Source organism: Olea europaea, chromosome 20 (assembly GCF_002742605.1).
Source record: "Olea europaea var. sylvestris chromosome 20, O_europaea_v1, whole genome shotgun sequence".
In the NCBI taxonomy this organism is placed as follows: domain Eukaryota; kingdom Viridiplantae; phylum Streptophyta; class Magnoliopsida; order Lamiales; family Oleaceae; genus Olea; species Olea europaea.
The window spans coordinates 18,836,613-18,850,651 of NC_036256.1; the positions used below are offsets into that span (position 1 = coordinate 18,836,613).

Consider the following 14,039-nt stretch of genomic DNA (forward strand, 5'->3'; position numbering starts at 1 on the left):
TTATCAAATATTACAAAAACATGATTTTTATAAGAGGGTGTTTGTTAAGAATTTTTATGTGAAAATATATTTTTGAATAGTAAATTGATGGGAAATGTGTGGTTGAAAAATAAGAAAATATTTTTGATTTACGTGTAATATTATTTTAATAAAGAATGTGTGGTTGAAAAGAAGAAAGAGAAAAATGTATTTTGATAAAAATGGGTGCGGCCTAAATATCTTTTTTTGGCAGTTTTACTTCTATCATTTTCCATCTACACTAGCGTCAGTGGCATAGTCGTAGTATCCAACAAAATAATGGGCCTTTATGAATCATAGGAACTGGGCAGCGTGATGCCTACTCACGACGCTGCAGTTTCTTCTGCCTCCATAGCGTCCTCTCTCTCCATTCATATTCTCTCTCTACATTCCTTCACCAATTAGATTACAGCCCACCCTACCACCACCAGCCATTATCTTTCTCTCTCTCTCTTAGGGTTCATACATTGGACTGAAAGACCCTACTACTTCACTTTATGCGAACCTTTATATGTAAGTGCAAAGGAATCCAACATTTTTAGTGATGTGATTATTCTTCATTTTTTTTTAGTTATCTTTTTTTTTTGGGGGTCATTTGCTTCAGATTTTTCGATATACTCAGTTTGCTTTTCCAGCTCATGTATTTTGATGAGCTTTGCCTTAGAGAAATAGTGGTTTTTTGAACTCTACCAAGTTCTCCCGTCCCATCGGTGGTAACTATATCTAACACACGTCCACACTTTGTTGAAGATGCATCTGCTATTTTAATGGAGTAAAAGATGTGAATTTTTGGGGATCTGGGTATCTGTTAAATTTTCTATGTACGAAAGATTTTTATGTATTGATTATTATTTTTTACTAAAATTATTGCATTATTATTATTTGGCTTTTAACTGTAAATGGGTTTGTTAGAAACAGATTTTTCTGGGCTTTTTTTGTTTAAATTTGGGATGCTGATAAAGTAAATAAGATGCGATATCATACAGAAACACACACAGTGTGAAGATGTATCAATGTGCATGCAAGTTACTTATATTGCTGGACTGAAGCTGTGATATTTTAATTTCTTCTGCAAGGATATATTTGTTTACAATCTGCAAGGACGGAAATTTAACATGTTATCCAGAGGGGGATCTTCCCATCAGAATCCACAGCTGCAGCGGCGGATTACACGCACCCAGACTGTAGGGAATCTCGGGGAATCGATTTTCGATAGTGAAGTAGTACCGTCATCCCTGGTAGAAATTGCCCCTATCCTCCGTGTTGCCAATGAAGTTGAGCCTAGCAACCCCCGTGTTGCCTACCTCTGTAAGTCTTGAAATATTTTGCCTTTATGTTCGTGTATGAAGTAGAAGTTGCATCTTGACTGTGTGTTGTAGTTATCGGATCATAGATAAAATATTTAAGAAACTGGTTGTTAATGATGGATAGTGTATATGACACTTCTGAATATTGGATTGGATAATATATTCATTTTACTATGTCCATGTAAACAACATTAACTTCATTTGTTTCTGTGAACGTGGTTTCATGTGAATATTTCTTAGAATGATGTACTAACAAGTGGTGACAGGTCTCTAAGCATTATAATCCATTTAGATGAAAACCTTAAATGAACTGAGTCAGCTGTAAGATGTGAGGAATGAGCATTTGATTTCTTGTATGCTGTGGGTTCATGCTAATAATTTGGTGGCAACCTGTCAATAACTGGCGACTGGAATGGTATGATGATCACTAAGGGAAAAAGTGGGACATTCATACATTAATATATTATTGATAAATATTTTAACCTTTTCTTTTAATTAATTCTTTTGATAATCATGAGAATTTAGTGGGTCTCTTAAAAGTTCGCCCCCTTTTGGCCCCTGTCTTTTGAAATGAAAATAGGCGGAATAGTATTTTTTTGAAAAATGAGCGGTTGAAAAAGAAGAAAAAGTTTTCGGTTTACGCATAATATTATTTTATAGAAGATTGTATGATTGGAAATAGGAGAGAGAAAAATGAAATGAAATTTAATTGGGGCCAAACGGGGGCTTTTTTTGTTTTTTTTTGCAATAAAGCAAAGTAATTCATGCAATCTGCAACTGAATCAGCAGTTGTCTTGATGGCAGTTGCCTTACAAGCTGAAAAACCTTAGAACAGTAGCTTACTACCATGTAAATAAATACCCTTCAGAATCAAGTTCGTTTATTGTATAATTTGGAATCTTCATGGTATGCTCAATGGTTTTACTTTTTCATTTTTTAAGTTACTATTTTGAAGTTCTTACATCTCTCTTACCAGAGATAGAAATGATGTATAATCTTTTCTTATGTTTTACTCAACTTGTGAGTACATGATCCTGGCTGGTGGAAGAAAATTATTCTGGGTTAACATTGGGATGGATAAAACACCAACTACACGTAGGTGAAAAGGATGATAGCGTATTAAACTCAATTTTTTCACTTATTGCTTTTCCTCATTGGCCTCATTTTGATTGCCAAAGCTGTAAACTTTGTGAAGTTTTGTTCACAAGTGCTCTGAAGTATTTTTCAGCGTTGCTGTTTTTAGCTCCTAAAATTGCTATATAGAAAGTTATCTGGAGAATTTAACCTTATCTACTGTTGTAAATAAATAGATAGGGGAAAGGCATTTTAGCATTCTAAGCTCAGTTTTATCCTTCTCCTGATTTTCCTCTCCATTGCGATTGCAAAATTTATACTTCGACAATTTGTAAAGTTCTATTTATTAGTACTTTGGAGTAATTTTGACATGCCACTGGTCATTTTTTGCAGGTCGGTTTTATGCTTTTGAGAAAGCTCATAGGCTGGACCCAACATCTAGTGGACGTGGTGTGCGTCAGTTTAAAACGGCTCTACTGCAACGTCTTGAAAGGGTGAGTGTCTCTAACATGTTTCTCTTTATTCTTACTTGAACCAATTGCTTTATGCGTCCAACGTTTGAGCGCACTTGATCCAGTGTATGCCAATTTATTTTGACGCTGTAAGAATTATGAGTATTCTATTCTGCAGAGTAACGTGCATTCTTTTGTCATGCACATTCATATAGGCATTTTAAAAGTTTATTTTGAGTTCAACATTTCCACTTAGATTTCATTTTTTCTTTCTTCTATGAAGACATCGACTTCCCAAGACATAGTTGCTGAGATAGTGCTGTATTTCAGATCCACTGTTATGCTCAAATATATCTTGTAGTTTCAATTAGCTTAAATAGCCCTTTTAGGATCATTTGGTTTTAGAAGATTGCATAAGATAGCTTTGATTAAATTGATCTTAGTTTGATGGTTTTTATGCACCTTTCATAGTTTTGTTCAGTTGAAAGCTCTTTTAAAAACTTATTATTATTATTATTTTGTTTTCCATTAATTCTTAGGAGAGTGATTGATCTTGTTTGTTGTTCCCAGGAAAATGATCCTACCTTGATGGGAAGAGTGAAAAAAAGTGATGCACGCGAAATGCAGAGCTTTTATCAGCATTACTATAAAAAATATATACAAGCCTTGCAAAATGCTGCTGATAAGGCTGATCGGTAAGTTTTCTTTAGTTTTTGAGAACAATACTATCCTTCTTTAAATGTGCAAATGGTTTTAATGGCTTCTTTTTGCTGATGCTGCAATTGGTTCATTTTAAGCACTAAGATGTTTATAATGTTCAGTGCACAGTTGACAAAAGCATACCAAACGGCCAATGTTCTCTTTGAGGTTTTGAAAGCGGTTAATCAGACTCAAGCAGTGGAAGTTGACCGTGAGGTAAACATGAATTATGTGTTTCATATGATTGACATACTTTCGTATGTTCTTGGAGAGCCATAAGCTAAAATAGCTATTATGCATAATCTGTTTTTTGGGTGCAAATTGAATGTTATAGTGACTGTCTGTGGCACAGATATTGGAAGCTCATGATAAAGTTGCAGAGAAAAAGGACATATATGCTCCTTATAATATTCTCCCTCTTGATCCTGACAGTGCAAATCAAGCAATTATGAAATATCCAGAGGTCTGATTCGTGAACAACTAACTCCCAGTATATGCATATCTTTCCTTTAACGCTTGATTTTGATGATTTTGCTTGGGTGATCTCTTGCTACAGATTCAAGCTGCTGTTCATGCTCTCAGAAATATCAGGGGTCTTCCTTGGCCTCAGGATCATAAGAAGAAAAAGGATGAAGATATTCTCGACTGGCTTCAAGCGATGTTTGGTTTTCAGGTGAATTAGCTATACATCTTCCTCCATTCCAATTTTACATCATCTACACGTGCTGCTTTCTGTGACTTGTCAGAAGACAAATTTGGGAATTCAGCGTACATTTACTAAGTATAATATTCCAGTGTAACTCTACAATTGTTTGTTGTAAATTTGCTTGCAGAAAGACAATGTGGCAAATCAAAGGGAGCATTTGATTTTGCTACTGGCAAATGTGCACATACGGCAGTTTCCAAAGCCAGACCAACAACCTAAGGTCTCTCTCTCTCCCTCCCTCTCTCTCTCACACACATACACACACATTATGACACGTAGCTTCCTTAGAATGGGCTCAAGAATTGCTTTATTGTCATTCTCGAAACAATAGTAGCGCAACATCTCCCACCCCTTTAGTACTAATTTCATTCCAAATGTTAAGTATTGAAGATTGATTTGCACTTGTTCTTTTCTACAAGTAAAAAGATCTTAAAATCCAGAATAAATAACCAATTTTCTTATCTTAGTTGGTTCACTAATATTTTGATTTTATAGAGGCATTGTAACAGCTTGAGCCTATGCCCAAGCCGTTAACTTATACATAGTGTCCGCCTGGCATAGTCTATGCCCATCTTATCTCTTATGGATTTCTTTCACGTTTTCTACGATTCAAACCAAAGACATCTGCCTTATGAGAAAAATAAGTTGGATCCTAGTAATTTAAATTTCTCGTAAGGTAGATGTTTTGAGTTTGAGTCTTGGGGGACAACAAAATCCATAAAGGATAAGATGCACGTCTGTTTGTAAAATCTTTTGTTTTGAGAGAGCATATGCCGATCTTACCTTTCACCGATTTCTTTGTGTCCCCTAGGATTCGAATTCAAGATCTCTGCCTTGAGACCGTTAGTTGAATTTTGGTAATATATAGATGTCTTGGATGCGAAAGAAATTCGTGAGAGTAAGATGAATACAGATTCTCCAAAGCGGACAATACGAATGAATTAACGACTTGGGTACATGCTTGTTACAGACATGATCATGCATGTAGGCAGATAAAGTGTTGCTGTCCACTCTTGGTTCTTTTTCAATACACTTTGAGTAGTTAAAATATTATTCAAAAATAAAAAGAACTTGGAACCCTTGATTTCCCTATTATGCTTATTATTAATAATTTCCCTACTCTACTTTCTCCTCCCTATCAATTTATTTCATTGTCTTGGGCCCAAGTAACCTTTTACTTCATTTCATCTTTTCTTTAGTTGGATGAGCGTGCTCTCAATGAAGTGATGAAGAAACTTTTCAAGAACTACAAGAAATGGTGCAAGTATTTGGATCGGAAAAGTAGTCTTTGGTAAGACTTCTAATAATACGAAGGTTTTGTCTGCATGATGATTTTTTCTCCTAATCCAAATCTTATGCTTCTGGGCTCAAGGTGGTCTGATTCTTCTTGATATTAATGTCATTGAGATCATGTTATGATAGTTTGACTTAATACTGAAATTCAGTGAGCCGTAATAGTTGGAGTTGTTGAGAATCCACATTCATCATTGAATTTTTGGAATTCTAAAATCTAAACTGTTTCTTGATTTACTCGTGATGATACATTCATTTTAACGCACAGCCTAAAATTAACTTCTCTTTCTTGCTCAAACCTAGGTTTCCCTGATGCATTGCTCTATATATTTTCCATTTTTATGGTCAATGATTATTGCCACTCCTGTTGATTTGTAGGTTACCCACCATACAACAGGAAGTGCAACAGCGCAAATTGTTATATATGGGGCTATATCTTCTTATATGGGGCGAAGCTGCCAATTTAAGATTCATGCCAGAATGCCTTTGCTACATCTATCATCATGTATATTTCAGATGCTTACTACTTCAAGTATCCTGTTATGTTTTGTCGAGAGAAGGAATATAATACACACACATTCCTTTTCGCCCCTTGTTTTCTAAGAAGAATTTTATAGCTTTCAAATAATCAGTGCCCATTAGAGCATCTTCAATAAGCTCTTTTAACATAAGATGATCTTTATTTTAAAAAGTCAACCCTTAAAATTATGCTCCAATAGACCATTTAATTAAAATTCTTTATAATTAAACGTATTTAAAGTGTTTCAATTTTTAATAAAAAAAAATAATATATAATTTAGAGGGAAGCTATTGAAAATGAAGGAAAGGGGGACAAATTTGAAGTAGTTAATTTAAGTATTAAGCCCCTATTTGTTTCTCATTATTTGGCCATTAAAATGAAAAATATGATCGTTATCTATCACATCACGCTAGTATATTTGAATTCTTATATCTTGATTGGAGCCCCTAACGACTATATTTTTCATTCTCATGGGAAACGAACGGGGCTTAAGGCTTTATTTGTCTACCATTTTCTACATTATTTTTTCTATAGTACTTATTTTCAACCACACATTCTTCATTAAAATAATCTTACACGTAAATAAAAAACTTTTCATTCTTTTTTAACCATACATTTCAATATCAGTCACTATTCCATAATACATTACTCACAAATAATGGGGCACAAACAAAATATAGAGAGCCTATTGGAGTATTTAAAATTTATATTCTCTAAATTTATAGATGCTATTTAAATTGTAGAACATGCTCTTTAAAAATAATAGAAAATCTCTTGGAGATGCTCTTGGAATCCTAATATGACTTGTCATAGAATAGATGAATAGATATGCTAATGGGATAAGGCAGATCGCAGATTTATAAATTATTTTCAGTGTTAATAACAATTAATGCGGACTAGATTTAACAGCCTCATAAAATTGTGGGATTATAGTATAGCAGTATTTATAAAAACATGCTGCCACATGGAGAGTTAGTATGCTTTTCTATCAAATATTGTCACTTGGATTTCTGGTGGGCGGCTCAATGTATTTGGATGTGTGATTTTTCCAATGTTTGATTCTGGAATGAACCTGGCTTATCAACTTGTGTGAATCTGAGAGGCATCTCTTAAAGTTCCATGATTTTCTGTTTTGCAACTCTAGTTATCTCTGTGCTGGCAATTTGGTCTTTGCTTTTTGTGTTTAGAGTTTCACTGATGAAATAGAAATTCCTGTGAAAAAAAAAAAAAGGAAACCTCATTTCAAAAGACATCAGGCATGTTCCGGGTCAGCTGATTGGCATAATATCTGAAGGTTAAACAAAATGAAATTGAAATAAGAAGGAAATTACAGGATCCGAATTCGTAGTCTTGCTAAGGAATTTTTACTTCATTTATTTGCTTGAATCAGCAATACTGCAATAATCTAATGCTTATCTATCCTCAAGTGTTGTTTTTCTTCAAAAATCAAAGTGATTTTGAAAGTTGTTGTGTATGTTATAAACACATGAGGCTCTTCTTTTTATGTATGCAGTTGGCTCCATTTGGTATACAGGGTCTTTATTTATCTTTCGACCTCCAATTTTATTGATAATGCTTCTATAAGAAGTGTTATTAGGCTTTACTTTCCTTGATAATGGACTTGTTTTTCTATAATGTCTGATTTTGGACATTGTCCTCAATTAAGGCCCAGTAAAACAAATTTTATCCCAACTGATCATTGCAATTTTTTTGGTATCTGTTTCTTTTAGATGGCTTTTGAGCTTTATGGTATGCTGGCTGGAAATGTTAGTCCCACGACGGGCGAAAATGTGAAGCCAGCCTATGGAGGAGAAGAAGAAGCATTTTTACAGAAAGTCGTGACCCCAATTTATGAAGTGATTGCTCAGGTATAGGCTGCATGCAATTCGTTCTCTTTTCTTCATTATTGTATTGTCTCCAGAAATGTAATTTACCTCTGCTCTTCCTTCAAGTTAAAGTTAATTTCTTGTTCTTCAGGAAGCAGCAAGGAGCAGAAAGGGAAAATCTAAGCATTCTGAGTGGAGAAATTACGATGATTTAAATGAATACTTTTGGTAGGGTTGTATCTTTTAGCTTCAATACTTCTTGTTTTTGTTTATATTTTTACTGATTTTTTTTATAAATCACAGGTCAATGGATTGTTTCCGGTTAGGTTGGCCTATGCGTGCTGATGCTGATTTTTTCTGTAAGCCTGTAGATCAGCTGCTGAGTGAGAAAAATGGGGTAAGCACACTTTTATGGGCTTTCATGTTTTTCTCAACGTCCATGTTGGAACTTCATGTCGGTGAAGCATAATATTCTTGACATTGAAGATGGCGCTGATTTGGACTGATAAAAATGACTGACCAAATTTATTATAACCTCTTCATGTTGTTGGTGCCTAAGAAGGAATTTTTAGGATTTTCGTCATGTTTCATTTTTGGCCTATGAAGTTTCATGAAATATTTAGAGGTGGAAGGAATGAGCTGGGAACTCGTTCATGTATTGTTGTAATGTTGTCTGATGTTGATATGGATGGGTCTACCATGCATGCATAAGTGAATGATGCTAACAGTGCTGATAGATGCATATAGTTTGACCCAATTTTAATCATCCTTGCTTCTTTATTTTGAGTATATTCATAACTCAAGCTCGTGAATTATTGTCGTCGTAATTTTAGTTACATTTTCCCGTTCTTAGATGATATATTCTCAATCGGTGTTGATCCTTGCGTTGTCTTAGTTTTGCACCTTAAATTTTATGTTTATATTTTAAATAATTTTTAGTACAGTTTTGTTATTAACCAAAGTAATAATACATAGCAAAAATTTGCATGTACTTATTTTTGATTAATAACATTTCTGGATAATTGATAACACAAATCAGAATAAGGCTAATCTGGGTTTCGCTTGTGCTTATCAGATAGGTTTTACCCTCTACTCCAAGTTTCCAACTACAATATTATCAACTGACTACCTCAAGAAAATGATTATGGAACAGGTCTCTTATTAAATGTAACTGCCAGTTTGGGATTACCTAGAGTTCCATTTTCTGGATATATATAAACTACCTTAGAAAAAATAGCTAGCTTTTTAGGCCCTCAGAAGAAATACCATCAAACCAATCCTGAAAGTTCATGATGCCAAGGTCAAATACTTCTACTTTTTTTGAAATTCTGTATGATTGTGTAGTGGAGTAAAAAGGAAAGAAAAAGTGTGATCGGATTTAATTCATTCTCAATAGCCATGAAAAGATCATCCTTTTGTCAATGGATGCTCCTATTACACTTGTAGTCTTTGTATGGAGATGCCATAAAACAATCTACAACTTGCACTGCTTATCCAACCTTGTATTGGTTCCATAATTTTATATGGTGTAGGAATTACCCAGGAAAAAATAATTGGAATCAGACAAGTTCGGCCGCAAAGGTCATACAACGATTGGTTCAAAAGTTCCAAGAAGCCAGTCCCGTTTTGTCAGTTATATCTGTGGGGAAATGAAGGGTATTATTGATGAGGGGGATGTAAAGAAATTGTTGGGAATATATGCATCTTATGAATAGCATGTAGTACATCTTAATAAGCATTCCCTTCCCCTTATCTGATACGATAGAGTTTTGGAAATTTCCTTCTCAAAGCAGACAGAGCTCCTTGGGGCACTTTGAAGTCCATTGTAAGTGTGCATCCATTAGGTTTTATCTAATGTTGTTGCTAGCTTTAGAAAACTGGTTGGAATAGCCTCATCTGTTATCCTTAGTGAGGCATTGATTGTTCCACATTTCAGTGAACTGTCAAAGCCACTTACATTGTTCACTGTCAAGTCATGCTTCCTAAGTAGTAGTAGCATATTTAAGCTTTCTTAATGAAGTTATGCTTTATAATACAACTGATTTTGGTGAATTTTTTTATGAAACTTAGGATATCAAGCCTACAAGAGATCGATGGATGGGGAAAGTTAATTTTGTTGAGGTTCGGTCATATTGGCATATTTATAGAAGCTTCGATAGAATGTGGAGTTTTTTTATACTGTGCTTACAGGTATGCTTCTTTAGTGTTCATAGTATCTAGTAGCCTTTATCCTTGATATTATATATATTTTGTTCTAACTCAACTTTCATAACTGTTGGCATATGTAAAGGCTATGATCATTGTTGCTTGGAATGGTTCTGGGCAGCTAAGTTCAATTTTCAGTTCTGATGTTTTCAAGAAAGTATTGAGCATCTTTATAACTGCTGCAATATTGAAGCTTGGGGGAGGTACATTAAACATGTTTATTTTTAACACGATAACATTTATAACCTATTTCTGCTTTAGATGGCTTATAAAAAAATGATTCCTAACTTAGAAATCCTTGATCTTAAAAACTTGATTTCTACTAGCTAATTGCTTGTAAAGTCTGTGTCAATAACCATGTCTTCAGAATCGACCTGGCCAGTCAGAAAGTCGAGCAGGGGATTGTAAAAAATAAATAACTAAATAAATACACACACATACACTAGAAAAATAAGTTAATTTTTCAATTAGACAATGAATATGGATAAAAGATTCAATAAATCGTGAAATAAATTAAATATGGAGTAACTAAAATTAAAATATAAATCAGATTAAATATATTAATAATTTTTATGGGCTTTTGTTTGTCATAATCAATTTTGGTGGTTCTTCCTTTGCATAACAATAAATCTGGAAACTTTAAACATGAAATGTGTAAAGAATGGGGATCCTACATCTACATATGGAAGCAAAAGCACATTTGAACTAGCCTATAAAATGAGTGCTTGGCCAACATGATGTAGTATAATAGATTTTAAAGTGAATGGGCCAGCAAGAACATTGTAGGCCTTTCACTGTTTTAGCCCGATAATAAATAAAACTTGTCTATGAAGAATAGTCGACAACAGCTATCAGGTCAACCTTTTTGCTGTTGAATCGGGTTTTTAGCCCCGTATTTCCCTGTTAGCAAATAAAGCGGTTTTAGACAACAACCAAATCTATTCCTGTTTTTTCTGGTTGAACCTTCTGGTCTGGTTTTAAGAACACAGGTCAATACAGCTGTACATGTCATAATCCCCACTATATTGAGTATCATAAATACTCATTTTCACTTCCTTCCGCCCTCAATTAACTGAATGGTGCTGAAAATAAATACTTGGGCTTTATATTATAATACCAGGAGGCAGCTTAATGAGCGATAACAAACGCATTGCCTGAATTTTTCACTTGCCTTATTGACGTGGCTGATAATAATTGATTGCTTGTTCGGTACAATTTGTGTTTGCTAAAAAGCTGGTCAAACTTCATTAACCACACATTTCATTGAACTCACAACTCTTATCGACTTTTTCACCATACATTTCATGGCCTCACATTTATTAACTTTTAGCAATATCACACAGCCCCTGAACATGAAACCAAACAAATCTGTTTTGAAGGAGTTTAGCTATATGTAAGTGGCATATATTTGAAAGTTATATTATGGATTTAAGTCAACCTATGCATATAATCATTGCTTTAAAAGCACTTATACTTTATGGTGTAGAATTGTAAAGGGTTTCTTGGGCTATAGTAAACACAATTAAACATAAAAACTAGGGAAAAGGGAATTGGAGAAGATAGGAAGAGGGCAAGAAGCAAGCTTGTCCCAACCTCCTACATCTGAAGTGTGATGAACTCCTCTCCCAAGTGAAGTTGCTACTTTCAGCAGTAGATGGCGAGTGACAAGACATTAACTTCATTCATTTCTTACTTTTTTTTTCTTGTTCTCCATGTGTTTTTGTTTTAGGATAAGAGGAAGGCACAATTATAAGTGGAGGATGAAGTAAATATTGTGAGGAAAAGGATGGTGACTAAGAGAATGATAGGGGAATCAGATTGGTTGAGATTTCTCTTTAAGATCCTATTAGCTGTGATAATACGGAAGACTTTTGGCTTTGTTCTAGTAATAATTACTAATATGACAAATTATTATTTACTATTTTATTTATATATTATGTCTATTTTCAAGTTAGACTTTTGATTTGTTAATCTTGTTTTTTGGATTTTCAAGATGCTGTGGGGTTTATTTTGAGTTTATCTTTTGTAATTTATATTTTATAAATTATTTTATTGGTTTGTGTTGAGGCTTATACCTTGCCTCACAGAGGCAATACACCTTGGTATCCATATGAGCCTTTTTAAACAACGTTACAAGTAATATATGTATTTAGCTTTCTAGACTGAAGCAATATATTGCTTTGATATGATTGCATTTTGCAACATTTCAATGATATTGTTTGCCTAATGGGGAAAATAAACTGCAACATGATTGTGTGATTGAATTCTTCCTGCAATTTTTTCTTCCTGTTGGATGGAGCAAGATAATCTGTGCTTATGCCATCGGTTTTCTTTTCACTTTTGCCAGATTTGATGATAGAGAAGCCTTGTATTTCCTTTTCTTTTATGTGATATCCATCTGTTTACTGCAGCCATCCTTGATGTAATTTTTAGTTGGAAAGCACGAAAGAGCATGTCCTTCTATGTCAAGTTACGATACGTTTTGAAGGTTCTATCAGCTGCTGCATGGGTGGTTATTTTGCCAGTAACTTATGCTTATACATGGAAGAAGAATCCTCCTGGATTTGCTCAAACTATTAAAAGTTGGTTTGGCAATAACTCAAGTTCTCCTTCATTGTTTATCATGGCTGTCGTCCTCTACTTGGCTCCAAATATACTTGCTGCGTTGCTGTTTGTGTTTCCCTTCATCCGCAGATACCTTGAGAGATCAAATTACAAAATTGTGATGTTCACGATGTGGTGGTCACAGGTATATACAATATCAGTTTTCGCAGATACATGTCAAATGACAAAGAAACATTTGAGAAAGCTAATGCTATTTTTACTTAAATGTCATGCAGCCTCGGCTCTATGTTGGAAGAGGAATGCATGAAAGTGCATTTTCTTTATTTAAGTAAGGAATCAGAAGCATTAGGTTGTATAAAATCATATAACTCATTACCTAATTACTTTAATTTAAATTCACAGGTATACATTGTTTTGGGTGCTTCTCATCATAACCAAGTTGGCTTTCAGTTATTATATAGAGGTGCTTACTGTACTCGTTTATTGATTTCTATTTTATTCTCTTATGCTAATCTATTTATCACATTAGGATCTATTACTTTTGAGAGAAAGAATCCTTAGTGCGGCGTTGCATTTACAATGATACCCAGATTATGTTGCATTAATGTTATGTTTTAAGAACGCTTCAATTACCAAAGATGAGACATCCTGTGTCGTGAGGTCAAGTAAAAACATACTAAGTTCATTAAACTGCTTATTTTGCGGACAATCTGATCTGGTTTGTTAATTTAAGCCCGACCAAACCACTTTTTATCCACTCATTTTGTATGATCTACAAGTACTACTCATCACTCATTTCTATTTATATATAATTTAAATCGATTATAAATGACTCCAAAACAACTTCTAAACGTATAGTGACATAGAACAGTTGATGTTTAACGGACCAAAGATTTGAATTGCAGATAAAGCCTTTGGTGGGTCCAACAAAAGAAATCATGAGTGTTCATATATCAACATACCAATGGCACGAGTTTTTCCCCCGAGGTAATAATCGACTGTTCAAGTCTGTACTACTCAAATGTTACACACACACGCACACGAAAATTATTGTATTGATATTGGTTATCATCTATTGGTTTCCACTTCATCATGTGATTACAGCTAAAAGCAATATTGGTGTCGTGATTGCACTCTGGGCGCCACTTATTCTTGTATGGATTATGCATTACTTATAATGAAATTTCTTTTCTGTATTTTCCTGTCAGATAGAAGCTTTTATTGATGAACTTTGTTGGTTAGGTATATTGCCTCATGTTGCTTAAATCTGCTGTCCCTTTACAGGTCTATTTCATGGATACCCAGATATGGTATGCTATATTCTCAACTTTATTTGGAGGTATATATGGTGCGTTTCGTCGTCTGGGAGAGGTC

General features: G+C 34.2%; 1 protein-coding gene across 2 annotated transcripts in view; it reads left to right on the plus strand.

Moving 5' to 3' along the window:
• The first annotated feature begins 499 nt into the window (after window positions 1-499).
• Window positions 500-14,039, plus strand: part of LOC111369905 (callose synthase 3-like) — a 30,069-nt gene continuing 16,529 nt past the window's right edge. Inside the window, exons 1-21 of one of the 2 annotated variants that reach the window (XM_022991616.1) lie at window positions 500-531; window positions 1,095-1,326; window positions 2,793-2,893; window positions 3,422-3,546; window positions 3,673-3,766; window positions 3,903-4,013; window positions 4,107-4,223; window positions 4,384-4,476; window positions 5,456-5,547; window positions 5,928-6,054; window positions 7,800-7,937; window positions 8,047-8,123; window positions 8,199-8,292; window positions 9,966-10,085; window positions 10,186-10,303; window positions 12,512-12,849; window positions 12,941-12,993; window positions 13,068-13,128; window positions 13,571-13,652; window positions 13,770-13,819; window positions 13,950-14,036. In XM_022991616.1, coding sequence (XP_022847384.1) covers window positions 1,134-1,326; window positions 2,793-2,893; window positions 3,422-3,546; window positions 3,673-3,766; window positions 3,903-4,013; window positions 4,107-4,223; window positions 4,384-4,476; window positions 5,456-5,547; window positions 5,928-6,054; window positions 7,800-7,937; window positions 8,047-8,123; window positions 8,199-8,292; window positions 9,966-10,085; window positions 10,186-10,303; window positions 12,512-12,849; window positions 12,941-12,993; window positions 13,068-13,128; window positions 13,571-13,652; window positions 13,770-13,819; window positions 13,950-14,036 — 2,271 coding nt within the window. In that variant the 5' untranslated portion in view covers window positions 500-531; window positions 1,095-1,133. Of the gene's footprint in view, window positions 532-603; window positions 732-1,094; window positions 1,327-2,792; window positions 2,894-3,421; window positions 3,547-3,672; window positions 3,767-3,902; window positions 4,014-4,106; window positions 4,224-4,383; window positions 4,477-5,455; window positions 5,548-5,927; window positions 6,055-7,799; window positions 7,938-8,046; window positions 8,124-8,198; window positions 8,293-9,965; window positions 10,086-10,185; window positions 10,304-12,511; window positions 12,850-12,940; window positions 12,994-13,067; window positions 13,129-13,570; window positions 13,653-13,769; window positions 13,820-13,949; window positions 14,037-14,039 lie in introns of those variants that run through there. The other variant, XM_022991617.1, reaches the window with a different exon arrangement.